Raw genomic sequence first — 16,311 nt, 5'->3', positions numbered from 1 at the left:
ATAAATGTAAGATGTACTACATTAAAGTCCAAATGATTTGAGTTGCATCAAATAAATTTGTCATTCCCCTTATTTCGAAAAGTGATTATTGAAATATTTTTTAATAATCAAAAACAAAGGGGTGGATATTTGAGAAAATATCAAATATGTTTGTTTCTCTCAGCCTCTGTATGTGTCTCCCAGTGGTGCCCTGACCGGGGCACAGGCAGACACAATATTCAAACTCTAGTATGGTGCTGGTTTTGGGAAACATGCTTATTCCCTTTCTTGAAGAGAGTTAGATGAAAAGATCGATACTGGAAACAGGGAAACACTTAGCCAGACCATGCACTACATATCCGAGCTACAGACATGATAGTGGTATTGATCATCCAAACTAATTCTGAGCAGGAAAGGAAATAAGCTAACTTCACCAATGTCAAATTATTCCTTTATGCTGTTTAATGTGCTGCAGCTGAGAAGCTAATTAGTTATGGAGCCTGCAAACTGATAGTACTACACTTTTTTATTGTAGATGTTGCTTTGGTTGTGCTTTCAGCAAACTAAGGAGCAGGACAAGATGTGTGTTCAAGTTTCTAAGTCTGATAATGATGACACGTTAGCAGAAAAACTAATGTGGGCTACTGTCTGGCTATTATTGTGCCCATGGACAGTTATGGACAGTTGTGATGTAAATGCAAATACAGCTTACAATAAACACAATTTGATAAGCTGTATGAAGCAAGCTGTCCATTAACACGGACAACCAAAGGCACTTTGACTGGTTAATGCACAGAAAAGGGTGCAATCATGAAACCAAAAAATATAAAATAAATTTCTTTCATTTTTGATTTCTGTCCCCGAAATGTCTCTTGTACGTGAAAGCCACGGATGGTTAGCTTAGCTTAGCACAGAGAGTATAAACAGCTACAGGGCTCTCTCCAAAAGCAACAAAAAACTGCCTACCATAATGCCTAAAGCTCAGAATAGAAACTGAAGTGTACTAGGAACACAATATAGTTTTATAGGGGCTATGTACAGGATTATTTCTTGGCTAGGCTGCTGGTCGTAGCTTCATATGTACTGTAATGACACAAGAGTGTTATTGATCTTTGCATCTGACTCTTGGAAAGAAAGCAAATAAGCAGATTTCCCAAAATGTTATTATAATATAATATCATTTTACCTTTAATATAGATACAGACATGAGGACAGTATTATCATTAAAACACTGTACATAAACCACTACTACAGACAAAGTAAACCAAACCCAACATGAATAATTTTGTGGTTCTCTCTTGGTGTTTTCTTTATCTGCTCAAATATGTATTAGTGAATGACAAATTAAATAAAATTAATTGGAGACAAACATATCATGTAACAAAGAAACATATGCCAATACCAAGGGCATACTGTGTCAGACTACACACACACAGATCAAAAGATAAACTGATGGTGCAACAATTGGGAAATGTAAAATTAAGACTGTCTTTAAAGATCAAAATGGGCCCAGGATGATGAGGTAAGTTGATACACAGAGGGATCTTAGGGACAAGCTCAGTGTCTCTATCTCACACAGGTAAATGTCATCCAAGTATGAATTAAAGGGCAAACTAGGGGGGGAAAAGATTATAATTTAATACAGGCATTGTACACATACAAGCACCAATGTCTTCCAGGCTATATACACACACACACACAGCAGTCTCCAGTGTCATCATTCTCAGAGACCTAATCACCTCCCTCTGGCCCTGGTTTTGTGTATTTATCTAGTTCATAATGAGATGGGAGAATGGATACAAAGATGAATACCAAAGGGGGGTGTCCTGCATTCACCTATTTCTTTTATTTTTTTTTTATCTTGAGAAGAATGGCCCTGGTAGAAAGCCACTGTCTTGTTTTAATGCATTTTTTCTGATTATATTCTTCTTCTGTCCCTGCAAGGTTATTTGTGGTCCTAGAATGAATACAGTGAGCATTATAAATATAAATAGTTAAATACCCATTCAAGAAGATATACTTGTGTCCATCATTTGTTATCTGTCCTTATGTATAATGGCAAAGTGGATATAAGAAAAAAGATGTATCAAAGCCTGGGCAGCTTTGCTAGCTCTCTACCATTTCAGTTATAAAGCCATGATACAATTTGCTCATGATAATATAGTGTAACACATGTACCAAATATTCTGATACTGGACAACAAAGAGGCTGCTGCTGCACACAATAAGACATATATCAAAAATAAACGGGTGTCTTACGTCGTATGGGGGGTTTTGGCATCATGGTGGAAATGTCCTGGGACCAGTAGAGCGGGACTGAACCTCGCACTTGGACGTATGAGGAGTAACTTCCAGCTGTGAAAGACATAACTGAGGCGTCATGGACGATCTGCTCTGTCTCTACTTCATTAGCAACATCCCCCTGAAACAAAAGAAAAGCACGAAGAAAATTTAAATAAGGTTGATAAAAAAGAAAGTGGGGCCTAATTAGTAGCTGGCCTGGAGCTTTAAATCCTATCACATGAACTTTGTCAACAGATGGAGTTTAGTCAGTTGTCACAGAATTGCAAACGTTCAAATTTCCATTTTTTGAGCACTTATATGAATTGTCGTCCTCGTTGAGTGGACAATCTGAATCTTGATCATGGCACTCTGCGGATAATGGAGCAGGGACATGATTGACTTTTCATTTTTCAGCGTTACACCAGAGATCTGGCACAGTGGCGGAATACTTTAAGCCCTGCATATCTGTGCATTTTCTGCTATAATGAGTGAAAATGTCAATTATGAAAAAAGCTGTGTTAGAATGAAAAACTGTTTGAAAACTCTATGTGGCAATGCACATAACAGCAGGAAATGGTGAAAATAGTGTCCAACCTAATCACGGTGGAATAGTCCAAATAGAAAGAGGAAATCTGTGTTTGTTCCTAAAGTTCCTCCCTCCTCCCGCCACTCACCCACACAGACACTCATGCATACTCAAGGAAGAGGCAGCAGGTCAAATTAACCCCCTGTGATCACTCTGAGTCATCTCAATCATCCTGGTGCCTCTAAGCCCGCCTCCACTATCTATTCTTCCCTGTTGCCTCGACAACCGCTGTACCTCACAGTTGGCTCCTCTTTTGAGGAAGCGGGTCCCGGCGAATTTGCTGGATCTCCTGGCAATGAGGGTGATGTGAACTGGTCGGCCATAGATGAGAAGCTCTGTAGTTGGTGGGTAAAGGAGGAATACTAATCATAGTAATATGACACTGACAGCATTACACAATCATCTGTTGGTGAACACACATATACAAAGTTACAGTCTAATTTACAGTATTAAATTTAACTAATCTAATATCTAACTCAATATCAGTTGTGTTTTATATGCTATGTCATGTCCTGTCACAAAAAATAAAAACAGTTTGCGACCAAAACAGGACTAAATCATATAAATGTTGTTCTTATTTATAGTACAAACATTGTGGAAATAACAAAATAATTAATCTTACAATAGTTCAACACATATACTGAGGAATGTTTGAATGAGGCCAAAATGTCTCCCTTTTCTTCACCCACTGTCTTATTGCATCTTTTCAAAAATGTATTTTCTCCTGCCTGTTTCAGTGTCTCCTCATCAGCTACAAATTTCTGCATTTATCGTATCCACTGAATCTCCCACTATTGCACCCACCAGCCCTCTTATACTGGCAAAAAAACAGCACTGAAGGCCAGTTTACAGGAACTGTATAACATCAAAACACTCATACAGTGTCTCTGTGGCAGCATGCTGCTCAATAACAAACGCTGACTGATAAGAGATGGCACCACTAACTGTAAAGTGCATCCTAACTTATGTACCTGCTGCGTTTTAATGTGCAATACAATGGCATTAGGCAAGCATAGAAACATAAAATAAAGCGTTCGAAAATACTTCATTAAAAAATAATCACTGAAATGCAAAAAGAAAACACATTTACACAGCTTTGTATGATTTATGTAAAGGGGACCTAATGGAAAATTATTGAAATCTTTAGTATAGATAACCTAAGGCAGCCTTTTACTATAATAAATCAAACTGTTTATTCAGCTCTAGTCTAGCCCAAAGCCCCTCTGCAGCAGTAACCCATGCATCAATACTACAAAAGCTTCTCAAAAAAATGCAGAAGAAATTATTAATGTAGAGCCACATACAAATTCCTGGTCCACAGCTTCTGTCTAGTCAAGACTTAAAAGCAAAAACTACTGAAGCGCTGAGATGCAAGACAAAAAAAACCCCAAAATAAATGAACAAAAAATATGTGTGTATGCATGTACAAAATAAAAGCCACGTATCACAACTGATTAAATATGCAGAATATTGCTGCTTTCTCCCTGCAGATAACAGATGAAGAGATTATGCAAGTGGCAGTGTTTACATACTTGATAATCATTGCTTAATTGCCATCATACTTGTTCTGCTAAAGCCCTAAAAACAAACAAAAATTGATTCTGCAGTTCTGTGCTGAATCACACACTCTCACTCACAGTGTAATCCACGTGCTTTGATGGAGGTGGAGCACAATTCAACAAGTGATGGTGAGAAATGAGGGGGAGTGTTGACAAAGGATGACAGACTTGTGTCTTCTACAAGTGTTTTCTTCTACACTGAATCTAACAGATGTTTTTTGTGTATTTCATATAGTGTTACAATCTATTGAAAAGCACTGTGTAGTTTGTAAGGTAGATTTTTTACATGGGCACATTTTTGAAGTTTGTTTTAGAACACAAAGCAAAAAGTTGTTGATGCCAAATTTTTTTTGAAAAGCACACATAGACACATTAATAATGGATGATGATAATAATGATAATTCTGTCATGCACAACTGAAATTGACTGACAGTTCTCAAAGGATACTGGATTGGCCACAAAAGCCATGGATTATATACATGAGCCAGTCATGATGCACTATGTCCTTGACTCGTTCCAGCAGCCTCCCGTTCCACACGTACTTGTAGTACGGCTCATTCTGGAGGCCGTAAACAACTGTGGCAGAAGAGTAGGAACACATAAAACCTCTGGATTATTTTACCGACCTGGAATCAGACCATCATCACCACCATCAGTTAGAAAGCAACAAATGGAAAAAACGATTAGCTGAGGTGACACTGGCCTTGGAACAAGATTATATTTAGAGACATTAGTAAATTGCTGAAACTGGAATTAAGCTTATATTATTGTATTACAATACACATCATAAATGACAGAATACATCAGCTAAGGCAAATCAAGTTATTTTCCAATGGACTTCAGTGGCTTCAATAAGGTTAAGGCAAACCTGCTGTATAACAGATAATTAAAGCAAGCAAGAGGAAAAAACAACAAATATGCCGACATTATCTTTCATTTGTTGTTTTAAAAGGCTTATTCACCAAAAAGGTAAAACCCAGTCGTTTAACTAAAGCTGCATATTTGGCAAAAACTGACATCAGATCTTCTCTGATTTTTATGACAGCAGTTTTACGGTATAAAGAATTATAGGAATGCGTCATTTCTGTCAAAACTGCTTTTTAAATTTGCACTAATCATAAAACAGAGCTAAAAACCACAGAAAGACAACAACCTGTACAGCTACAGCAGGAAAGCTAACATTATACCGAGCTAAAGCTAGCTAATGCCATAGCTAACCTAGCTAAAACTAATGCTGATTTTCTTTAATGATTCTTACAGTGAAAAATATCTAGTTTGATTAATAAGAGTCTTGATATTTGCAGATATCACCATTCCAAAAAAATTAAAATAAAAAGCTCCTGTTAAGTATAACTAGCTTAGCAGATCTCAATCGCTGCTTTTTCAGCTTTTCACTCTACAAGCCTTTTCTTTAAACAATTAAAATAAAGATTATTTTCTTAATACAAATACTACCTAAAATGGACAACAAAAGGTATTTAGGATTTATGTGAATTCTGTGGCGATAATAAGTGGGGAATAAAATAATAGGATATAAATAATAGAAAAAACAACCTTTCAATATGTTACACAGGCACACAACAGTCAACCTGAAAACTGGAACCTCTTCTTCTCATCTTCACTGCTTCTGCAGACACTACTCTCTGCCTTTGTGTACCAAAGCATCTCATTTGGAGGTTTACTGAACTATAGTGATAACACTGAGAGAAGGCTATCATCCATATACTCTGTTCACTGTGCACAACCTTCTCCTCTCTCTCTCCTCCTACCACCAACCAGTCACTACCAAGGTTTCTGGTTCACTACTGTGCCTCTTTCCATTCAAAACAAGCACACACCAGTATGAGTATGGAGCTCCGGCAGATTGGTCTGCCAAGGTCTTCTCCAGCCAATAGAATAAAATAAAGGACTACAAGCTACTGATTGATATATTCAATATATATTGATATAGATCATCTTCTGCTTACCTTGTGTAGGCAAACCCTCATCTTCAAAGATGTCAAAACTGTCCTGCTTGCTCTGCGTGTGTACCTCTTCCTCAGTGGAGGAAGCTGCTGACGACCACAGTTCATAAGGCCTCTGCAGCAAAGTCAGGTTGTACTGCAACGAGTGGCTCAGGTCATAGCTGTAGCTGCAGGGTATAACAGCAGTGTCATTTCATCTTTTGTCAGTTATTAACATTTTTACCACATGTCAACGTGACACATGCAAAATGAAAGCCAAATGTTTTTTCTGATATGAACTACTCACACTCTTTCATATTTTCTTTTACTTATTAAGTAGCTGCTTGCTTAAAACTGCAATGAACAGACATAGAGGCAATAGGAACCTTTGCATTAACTGTCAATGAAATAGCTGACCTATTCAATCAAATCTTCAGGCTGTGTGCAAACTCCTTGTGGCAACCAGGGGCACATTGGTCAAGATAGAACTAAATTAAAGCCTTTTTAGATGTTACAAGGCTTTATCTGACCTTCAGCATCACATATGGTTAGCCTTGTGTTGAATTTACAACAGCTTCAAAAAATAAAAATTGAAATCTTGGCAATTTCATCTAGATTCCAGTAAGCCTTAAAGACGTGACATAAACAGACATGTACAAGCCAATCATGGAGTCATATCTTAGATTTCGTTCTTTCAATTCATTATAGTTTGTGTGAAAATAATTTCTCCTAACCTTTTACCAGGTTCCCCTGAAATGTGTTCATCAGTTTATTAGATAACCTGCTAACATTGCAAACAAATGGGGCAAAAAAAAAAGACCTACTTTAAGAAGCTGGGCAGGTGTTGAAAGCCCCCTCAAAGCTGAGTGTACTTGATGTGTATTATTATTGATATGTGATGCTTTGCCTAAAAATTAATTTTTTCCACAGAGAATTTGAAGTAAGAATCTGCCTTACCTGAAGTAGAAGTTGCTGGAGAGGTCCACGTTCTGAAAGATCCGCACATATCTATAAAAGGTCATGAGCAAGAAAACATGAGTGAGACTGATGCAGATAGGCATGAGTAAGCATAGGCACCCATTGGGTTTCTACCTTTTCTTATTCATCATCTATAAATTTCTTCTTCTTCTTTCCCTTGAAACCTACGGTAAAAATTGATTGGGGATGATGCTTTTCACTAAGTTGGATTTTTTTTTTTCTATTCCCTGCTGAATCCTGCTGTATTGGCTAAAAACATATTATCTTATCTTTTTCGTCCTTGAAAGCTACAGTGTGTGTGTTTGGGAAACAAATGCGCATGCACAATCCTCCAAATGGCGCCCTTACGAATCTAAAAAGGGAAGGGGAGAGAGAGGGGAGAAACAGACATTACCTTGCTTCATCGGGGTGTGTAACCCTGACCGAGTCATTGGGGATGTAGATCATGCTGGTGTCTTCAATTTTATAGATGGAGTGGCCACCGATGTCAGCCATTTTTCTGCGCTTTGTGATCAACACAATGTAGTACCCCTCCAGGAAACGTACAAACCCTGTTAAGGTAACACAAAAAAAATTACAAAATGATTCTCTTTCAGAATAAACTAATTTTCTTTCCAGGAACATTTTTTCCACCTTTCCAATGACATAAAAAAAACTGAGCAAGCTGATATGTAGGTCAACCTCTTTGTTGCCTGCAAATCAGCTACAACTTTGATAATACAAACAAGTGAACTACTGTGTTTGTGGAGGTGGGTCATGAGTATTTGTGTGTCATATTACCTATACACTCCAATCCATCTAGTCTTACATAATTAAAATCTGACCCAGAAAGTATCATGCAGCATAGATGAGCTATTTTGTAATCTGTGGCATTCAATAAATAATACATGGATGCGCATGATGTCTGTGTGTTTTTGTAATAGTCTGAATATTATTAGCAATATTTGCCTCATCAAGGCCAGTGGTTTATGTAAGTGTGCCAGTGTGCTAGACATGCACCTTCATTATATTACTACTAAGATTAATCTGTGGACAGCTCAATAGTGTGAATAACAAGTCCTTGTACATTTGGACCATTTACAATAACAGAAGCCCCAGTACGATTGTGATGTAAGCTGACTAGTAAGGATGATGAGGTTCATATTGTGTTTCCACATAAAATAATACATACGTGATGCTACAAAAGCAGACACAAGTTATCAGACAACTCAAGAAAATTGTATGCTATTGCCAATATCACACTCTATTCACAAAATTTGTGTTTAATTACTTTGAACAACAAACTCTGACTTGCACGAGGCATCTATGACTCAAAGTCATGCTGCTGCATCGATTTAAACCTCTTGTTTTTCGACCTGCTTCCCCCTTTATGAAAGTACGATACAAAATTACTGGAGTATTCTGAAGTTTATCAGTATCCACCAAGGCCATCAAGCTGTCCTATGTACTAAAACAAGATCTAAAGCATTTATTGCACAACCTTGCATATAGGGTATGACATACAGTCATTTTATATGTTATAGTACAATACCACTGTCTTTTTGATGATGGTTTTAATTATACAACAAACCACACCTTTATTCTGTTAGTCTATCTATTTGCCGAAGAGTGACAGTGTTCACCAACAGAAAACACAGAAAAGCAGCATGTTCAAGTCTATGAAAAACACATAATGTTGCATTACAGCATTTTGTTGTGAGCTTCTCTGACACCGCTGCTAAATAACTTGACTCATGACCACTGGGGATTTTCTTCCGAAGAATTTACATTAAGAAGGGCAGGTATGGGGCGTCGTGTAGCGTAGTGGTCTAAGCAGGCGCCCCATGTGTAGAGGCTACAGTCCTCGCTGCAGTTGGCCCCGGTTCGAATCCCGCATTGGACGGCCTTTCGCTGCATGTCATTCCCCCTCTCTGCCTCCCCGTTTCCTGTCTCTCTCCACTATACTATCAAATAAAGGCATAAAAAGCCCCAAAAATATACTTTAAAAAAAAAAAAAAAAAAGAAGGGCAGGTATGTCCAAACTTGCACATATGAGGTATTTTTCCCTGTGTAATGACAGTTAACTAAGTGTGTGAGGCACAGCCATGTATGAAGGCAAAATATCCTTCCACAGCCCACTTAATATTTTCTCACTTGTGGCTTTGCTGCTTTACAATTCCTGTGTCAGTTCATTGTGTTCCTTCTTGCGAGAGACGGGTCAGACTGACAAAACTGCCAGATGAAAGTGAATAAAAATATACTTAAAATAATGGTATTCATTACATACTGTATTAAGAAAGGTGCCAGGCAAAGGGGCTCTCAGGATACACTGTACCCAACCTGACTGCATCACTCTTTTATTCCATATGACACAGTGACTTTGACAAAAAGCAGCTTGTCAAAGATGGCACAGTGGAAAAAAGCGTCTCACTTATTTGCGCAGACGCCGAAGTCTGTGTCAGTGTGACCAACCCTTCTAAAGCCTCAAAGATAATGCTGAATTTAATCTCAAAAGTATACTATTACAGCACTTATTTAAACGGGAGTAAGACTGAATTTTATCTTTGATGTATTACTGTTATGCCCTGAAAGAGCCTTGGCAATATTAGTTAAGAACAGCTGGTATGTTCCTTGGCAAGAAATGGATACATATACACACACACATACACACACACACACAGGAACGGGATGAATTTAAGACCGTTGCAATTGTGACATATTTTTAGCAGCATGACTCAGTGGATAGCAATATCAATCAATCAGTCAGTGAGTCGGTCACTTTGGTTCAGACTAAAATATCTCCAAAACTATTGGATAGATTGCTGTTAAATTTTGTACAGACAGTCATTGCCCACTGAGGATGAATGCTAGTGACCAAGGCAACAAAAAGCAAACATTAATGCCCAAGTGAAACCAGATATCACCTAAATTATATAAATGAATTATAAATACAAAATACAAAACAAGTTTAATATAGGGGTACATTTGTGCAGTGGTTAGCACTGTTGCCTCACAGTAAGAGGGTTCTGGTTTCGGCTTGGGCCTTTGCATATTCTCCTTGTGCCTGTATGGGTTTCCTCCATGTACTCTGACTTCCTCCCACAGTCCACAGAAGCAGGTTAGGTTAAATGGCAACTCTAAATTACCCACATGTGTGAATGTGAACGTGAATATGATTGTTGTTCTCTGTATGTTAGTCCTGTAATAGACTGGGAACCTGTCTAGGGTGCACACCAGGTTTACAGGTTTACACACACACACACACACACACACACACACACACACACACACACACACACACACACACACACACACACACACACATATCATCTCTACGAATTGGATTAACCTCCAAAATAAAGGTCTCAACATGGTAAGAGGGAATTATTGGCTCTGTTGTTAAACCTGTACAAAACCTTATGCAAGTCTCAAAAAGGTAAGAGGTAAGGTAGGTCATAAAAGTTCGATCTTAGAAGCTATTGTCTATTTGGGGATATAGTGGTATAGCTTTATTGCAGATCAACTTCTGTTAGGGCATGTACATGTGTGTATACAGCGACTGAGGGTAGTGTCCGGATAAGTCTCTACAATATGAATGAAATTGAAAGTAACATCCTTTGTACAGATTGAAATGAGTGGAGTGAAGTACACGCACCAAGCAGCAAGCACATTCAAAATATCTCCAGGAATTTTCTAGTTTGAAATCACAATTTGAAATCACACATTATAAGCTTCACAAAGGTAGCAGTAGTGGAGGTGGTAGCAGGGTTATATTATTGTGAATTTCATTATACTGTCAGGTGCTCCTTTTATTTCATGTTTTCCATCTGCTGCTCTCAATAAGTAAAACCAGGTCAATACCTGTAGTTTAAAACTAATGCTTTGGAGATGAGTTACATGTTGCCATCATTGTTCCCCACAATGGTTGTTGCTATGTCAACAAGGAAAAGAGTAGAGGGACTATACTCACCGACAATCCCAAAGGCTGAAACAGCCCTGGACAGACCTGAGGAACCCTTTTGGCCAATTTTGGTGCGGTTGCCCAGGTCAAGACGGCCCAGCAATTCCCGAACCTCTTGCTGGTTGTACACATGCTTTGGAACAATACACACACAGATATAGTATATACATGAATACAGCTGTAAGCAGTTTCTGTTTCTTTATTTATGTGCACAGTTTCCATATTGTAGGAGACCACAAGTGGACAGCTAATTTTCAACTTAATTCAGAGCCCTGTACTATAAAATTCTTTTCTGTGCAATAATAAGTAAATGACAAACAGGCCTTGTTTAATCAATGGCCCTACATTTTGTACAAAGGGGTTTAGACTGATCCTCAGTTAGGCTATTAAGCCAGAAATAGATTAGCTGCTCTCCAAATTCTTTTGGCAATATTGTAATGACTAAACAGTAACTGTGCTTTTTATTATTCATTTCTAAAGAACAAATTCAAGCAGACCAACTACACTGCAAACAAGTCATCTGCACAGCAAGTTTCTCAATTCATAAAGTAGCAAGAAAAAGTAAGTGAACCCTTTGGAATTACCTCAACTTATGTATTTATTATACATTATATTCTAATTCTATTCTTATTATATCCTAAAATATGGTGAAATCATCATACTAGTTACAATTATGAACAAACACAATCTATTTTAACTATTAACAAACAAATTATGTATATAATATATTATTGTTCATGTCCATATTGAAAACATCACTGGAACAATCACAGTGTAGGTTGGAACCTCTCCACTAATGGCATCAATAAAAGCTAACTGGAGTCAGGAGTTAACAAACCTGAAGTCTAGTCAATGAAACCAGATTGGAGGTGTGTTTTAGAGCTACTTTGACTGATAAAAAAAACACTTAACACACACTGCTGATGTGAACCACGCCTCGCAAAAAAAGAAAAAAAAAACCCTTTGATCAAGAATTGTTGATTTGCATAAAGTTGAAAGGGTTACAAAGACTCAAAGAGTTTAAAACACTGATCCGTCCACAGTCAGTCAAACTGTCTATAAATGGAGACGATTTAGTTCTGTGGCTACTCTCCCTAGAAGTTGGCGCCCAGCTGAGATGACCCAAAAGCACAACAGAGAAGGATCAGTGAGGTAACGAAGAACCTCAGCGTAACAGCTTAAGGCTTAAAGGAATCATTGGAGCTGGCTAACATCTCTGTTCATGAGTCTACCATACACAAATCATGGTACATGGTTGCATGGAGCATGGTGTCGTGCCATGGACACCACGGAGGAAGCCGCTGCTCTCCAAAAAAAACATCACTGTGCCCCTGCAGTTTGAAGAACATGCAGCACCATGTATAGGCGTAAAAAGGCCACTGCATACCAATGTGAAAACATCATCCCAAAGGTGAAGTAGGGTGGAGGGGTTTTGCTGCCTCTGAATCTGGACAGCTCAAAATCACTAAGGATAAAATCAATTCCCAAGTTTATCAAGGTGTCTTACAGGATAATGTCAGGGTGGCTGTCCACCTGCTTAAGCTCAGTAGGAGTTGGGTGATGCAGCAGGACAATGACCAAAAACATCAAAGTAAATCTACAACAGCATGACTTCAAATAAAGAAAATCCACCTTTTGGAGTGGCCCAGTCCGAACCCAGACCTTTATCCAGAAGAGATGCTCTGGAATGACCTGAAGAGACCTGTTCACACCAGACATCCTAACAATATGTCTGAGCTGAAGCATTTCTATAAAGAAGAATGGTTCAAAATTCCTCCTGAACATTGTGCAGATGTGATCAGCAGCTACTGGATGAGCTTGTTAGAGGTTATTGCTGCCAAAGGAGGTTCCACCAGATATTAAATCCAAAGGTTCACTTACTTTTTCCACCAGCACTGTGAATGTTTAATGGTTATGTTCAAAATGGACAAAAAAGAGAATTGTTTATGCGATATTAGCTTAAGAACACTGTGGTGATCTACATTTGTGACATAGCGAAAGATTAGATCACATCAATGTAGAAAACCAGGTCATTCCAAAGGGTTCAAATACTCTCACCACTGTATAATACATTTGACCTCTTCTGCACGACATATTTGTGTGTGCATTTCCTGTTTATTTGTAAAATTATATGCTTTCCACTGTAAAATACATCAATCTAGGAGGTGCCCACTATCCAATTATTTAGGTTCTTCAAATCACTGTATAATTTTTATTCATCTCAGTATTATAAAGAGGTTCTATGGAGCTCTTTATTTCATTATATGTGTGTCAGCTTTCCTCATATACAGTATGAACTGAGAGAAAGTGAAAGATGAGGCTGTTTCCTGCTTTAAACCTGCTCACCTCCATCTTCACCACATTCTCAAGCATCCACACTGTTTATAAAATACTACACTATGCCAATCAAATAAACACAGTTTCCCGAGGTCAGTGCAATATCTGCAGGAATGAGAGCGTGGGGTAATGGATATTTAGTCATGGATGCTTCATAATAACAAACACATCATCAGCATAATCACCCGCAACACGAACAAACAAATCAACTCCCAGCTCATAGATCCTAGTAATGAGCAATGGAGAAGAAAAGGAGGCGCACTCAGCACTCATCAGCTAAGCTGTCATCCACAATACACTTGGGACAAGCTGAGTGATTGTACAATTTTCCCCCAGGCGTACTGTACTGTATTACATAAGCATATACATTTGCACTGTACCAACTCTGGTGGAAATTCAGAGCTTACCTTATCATCAATTATGACCAGGTCCTTGGGTTCTGTGCGGTCAATCTTCAGGACTCGATGTTTGGTTTGTGCCTGATTGCTCCCCACCAAAAAATACCTCTGGAAAGAAGAGAAAATCATGATTGCACTGTGGGCTATAAGGCTTTTGGTGCAGATTATCACCAGTGCCTTTGCAATGTATCCTACATAGTTGGTTCTGGTAATACGTGCATACTGCAGACAACCAATTTATGATTGTGTAATATTTTGTGCATATAGGTTTTCAACGCAAGAAGCTTTCTTATGGATGATATTCAGTTTAGACTTGTCTCTACCAACCAATTTCGAGAGAACACAATAGAATACACATTTCCAAATTCCAATAGACATGGACAGTCTCTGTTATTACAAGTATGGTATAGTGGATGTTGACTCTAGAGTCCCATTGTTATAGTCTTACTTTCTTCAGGCTTTTTTCTTACAACATTTTCTCTCCACAATAAGCTTCAAAAGTAGAAATGAATGCATAAGAAACCTGTGAAATGATACAAGGACTTCAATCCAGATATGTATCATATAAAGTCCATGACTTTGAATGGAAGTGGAATTAGAGTAGCTACAGTCCAGAGTACATTTGGGCACAGCACATATTTGATCACAAAGCTCCGTTCTAATATGGCCCTTGTTAAGATCAGTGTCTTCCCTGTATGTCTCTTTTTTTCATGTCATTATTTCTCTCATACTGGGCTGCAAGATGGCGAAAGAACGTTAAATTGGAACACCATGTATCAGTACAGTCCGCAACCATTAAAGTCATCTCTTCGTGTTCCACACTTCCCAGTATCCCATGGAGCTCTATTTGTCCACAATAGTTAGACCACTGTTATCCAAGTGGGCTGAAAGGGGTTCAATAAGAAATTGTGATAACTCAACTGTGACAAATGTTTTCCTGCTTTTTTTCTAAATGTTTGTGACTAGTCATGATGGACAGTAATCACACTTTCCTTTTAACACCGGTGTACGTTTGGTTGTTGACAACATTTTTTAAAATGCATTGGAAAAACAAAGCAACACACTATTAGTTAAGTAGGAAAGAGGGATGCACAATAACTTGCCTTTCAAGTGCACATATTCATACTCAATGTATAGAAACCTAATCCACCCTAGAAGTAAAAGTAATTATTCTGACTGTCTAGACAACTGTATTCCCTGTAATTGACTTAAAATGGTTCATGGTAAATCAAAGTAGACTGGGCTATACTTGGAGCAGCAAGTCATCACAAACACTCTTTTGCTGCCATCTAGTGTTTGCTGACGGGCATGTGCAATCCTACAGGAGCTCTCCATCCTTTTCCACCCTCATGTTTACATACATTAACTTTTTTTAATGTCTGACAAGAACCTGTGAATTATATCAGATTGAATACCCAAAATGTCTGGGATAATTTGTTCTGAATGTCCTGAGTAAATACTTGTGCCACAGTGTCTTTATAAGGCACTCCCATTAGAGCTGAGTAGTTCCTAGCTCCATTTTGCATTTCCAAAATGCAAATACGGGGAACTGTATGAAAATCAAGCAGGTTGCTGCTGATAGGCAGCAGGCATACTGAATCTACTATTCTTTGTCTCAAAGAAGTGTAAAAAATAAACATTATATTGCTGTAATCAGTACATTGCTCTATGTACTAATACTTACTGGTACGTATCAGGGCAACCAAAATGCAATTCGGCATAAGTACCCTACTTGTACCCTACAAAGTGGAACTCATACAGAGACTGACCAGACGTTTTGGGAATCATGATGAGACAGTGATAATGACAGCAAAAAGATTATGTCAAACGTACAGCTCTGGTTTCATACAGAACCATCCTCTGGATCCCACTGATGATAGCCGCTGACTGAGGCATCTTTATTTCTATTTTCTCCAGTCACAATCCAGAAGAGACAACACAAGAGCTGCGGAGTGAATGTAAACACAATATGTAAGTCCATTACACTACATCATAAAACACTACAAGTGTTGCACATACCGTAATCAACGTTGATACTTATAGCTACGGTATGTGCATCTTTTTATTTTTGTCCCTCAGCATTTCCTAGCTAACGTTACTCACCAATAATTTAGCTAGCTAGCTGTGTTAGCCACAAATCCTCTCCAGTGATGATAGTATGCATCTTCTCTGGCAGTCAAAACAACAACTTTGAACGTTTTCAATAAATTAAATATGTCTGTAAGCCGCCAAAGTATTTTCGGCCTGCACTCAGGAACATGCAACATTAATTTGTTTTAGTCAGGTGACTCATGTATGACTTGTTATCT

The 16,311-nt window shown here is 38.2% G+C and overlaps 1 protein-coding gene across 1 annotated transcript in view; it reads right to left on the bottom strand.

Moving 5' to 3' along the window:
• The window catches only part of fig4a (FIG4 phosphoinositide 5-phosphatase a), a 47,501-nt gene extending 31,237 nt beyond the window's left edge, over positions 1 to 16,264 (bottom strand). The window contains exons 1-10 of the mRNA XM_056404844.1: positions 16,106 to 16,264; positions 15,836 to 15,947; positions 14,012 to 14,110; positions 11,277 to 11,400; positions 7,722 to 7,878; positions 7,307 to 7,357; positions 6,374 to 6,537; positions 4,854 to 4,982; positions 3,082 to 3,182; positions 2,238 to 2,400 (exon numbers count right to left, since the gene is read on the bottom strand). Coding sequence (XP_056260819.1) covers positions 2,238 to 2,400; positions 3,082 to 3,182; positions 4,854 to 4,982; positions 6,374 to 6,537; positions 7,307 to 7,357; positions 7,722 to 7,878; positions 11,277 to 11,400; positions 14,012 to 14,110; positions 15,836 to 15,898 — 1,051 coding nt within the window. The 5' untranslated portion in view covers positions 15,899 to 15,947; positions 16,106 to 16,264. The remainder of the gene's footprint in view (positions 1 to 2,237; positions 2,401 to 3,081; positions 3,183 to 4,853; positions 4,983 to 6,373; positions 6,538 to 7,306; positions 7,358 to 7,721; positions 7,879 to 11,276; positions 11,401 to 14,011; positions 14,111 to 15,835; positions 15,948 to 16,105) is intronic.
• Positions 16,265 to 16,311: the final 47 nt, after the last annotated feature.

This window comes from Seriola aureovittata, chromosome 19, assembly GCF_021018895.1.
Source record: "Seriola aureovittata isolate HTS-2021-v1 ecotype China chromosome 19, ASM2101889v1, whole genome shotgun sequence".
NCBI classification, from domain to species: Eukaryota; Metazoa; Chordata; class Actinopteri; order Carangiformes; family Carangidae; genus Seriola; species Seriola aureovittata.
This window is presented reverse-complemented; position numbering and strand designations above follow the sequence as displayed.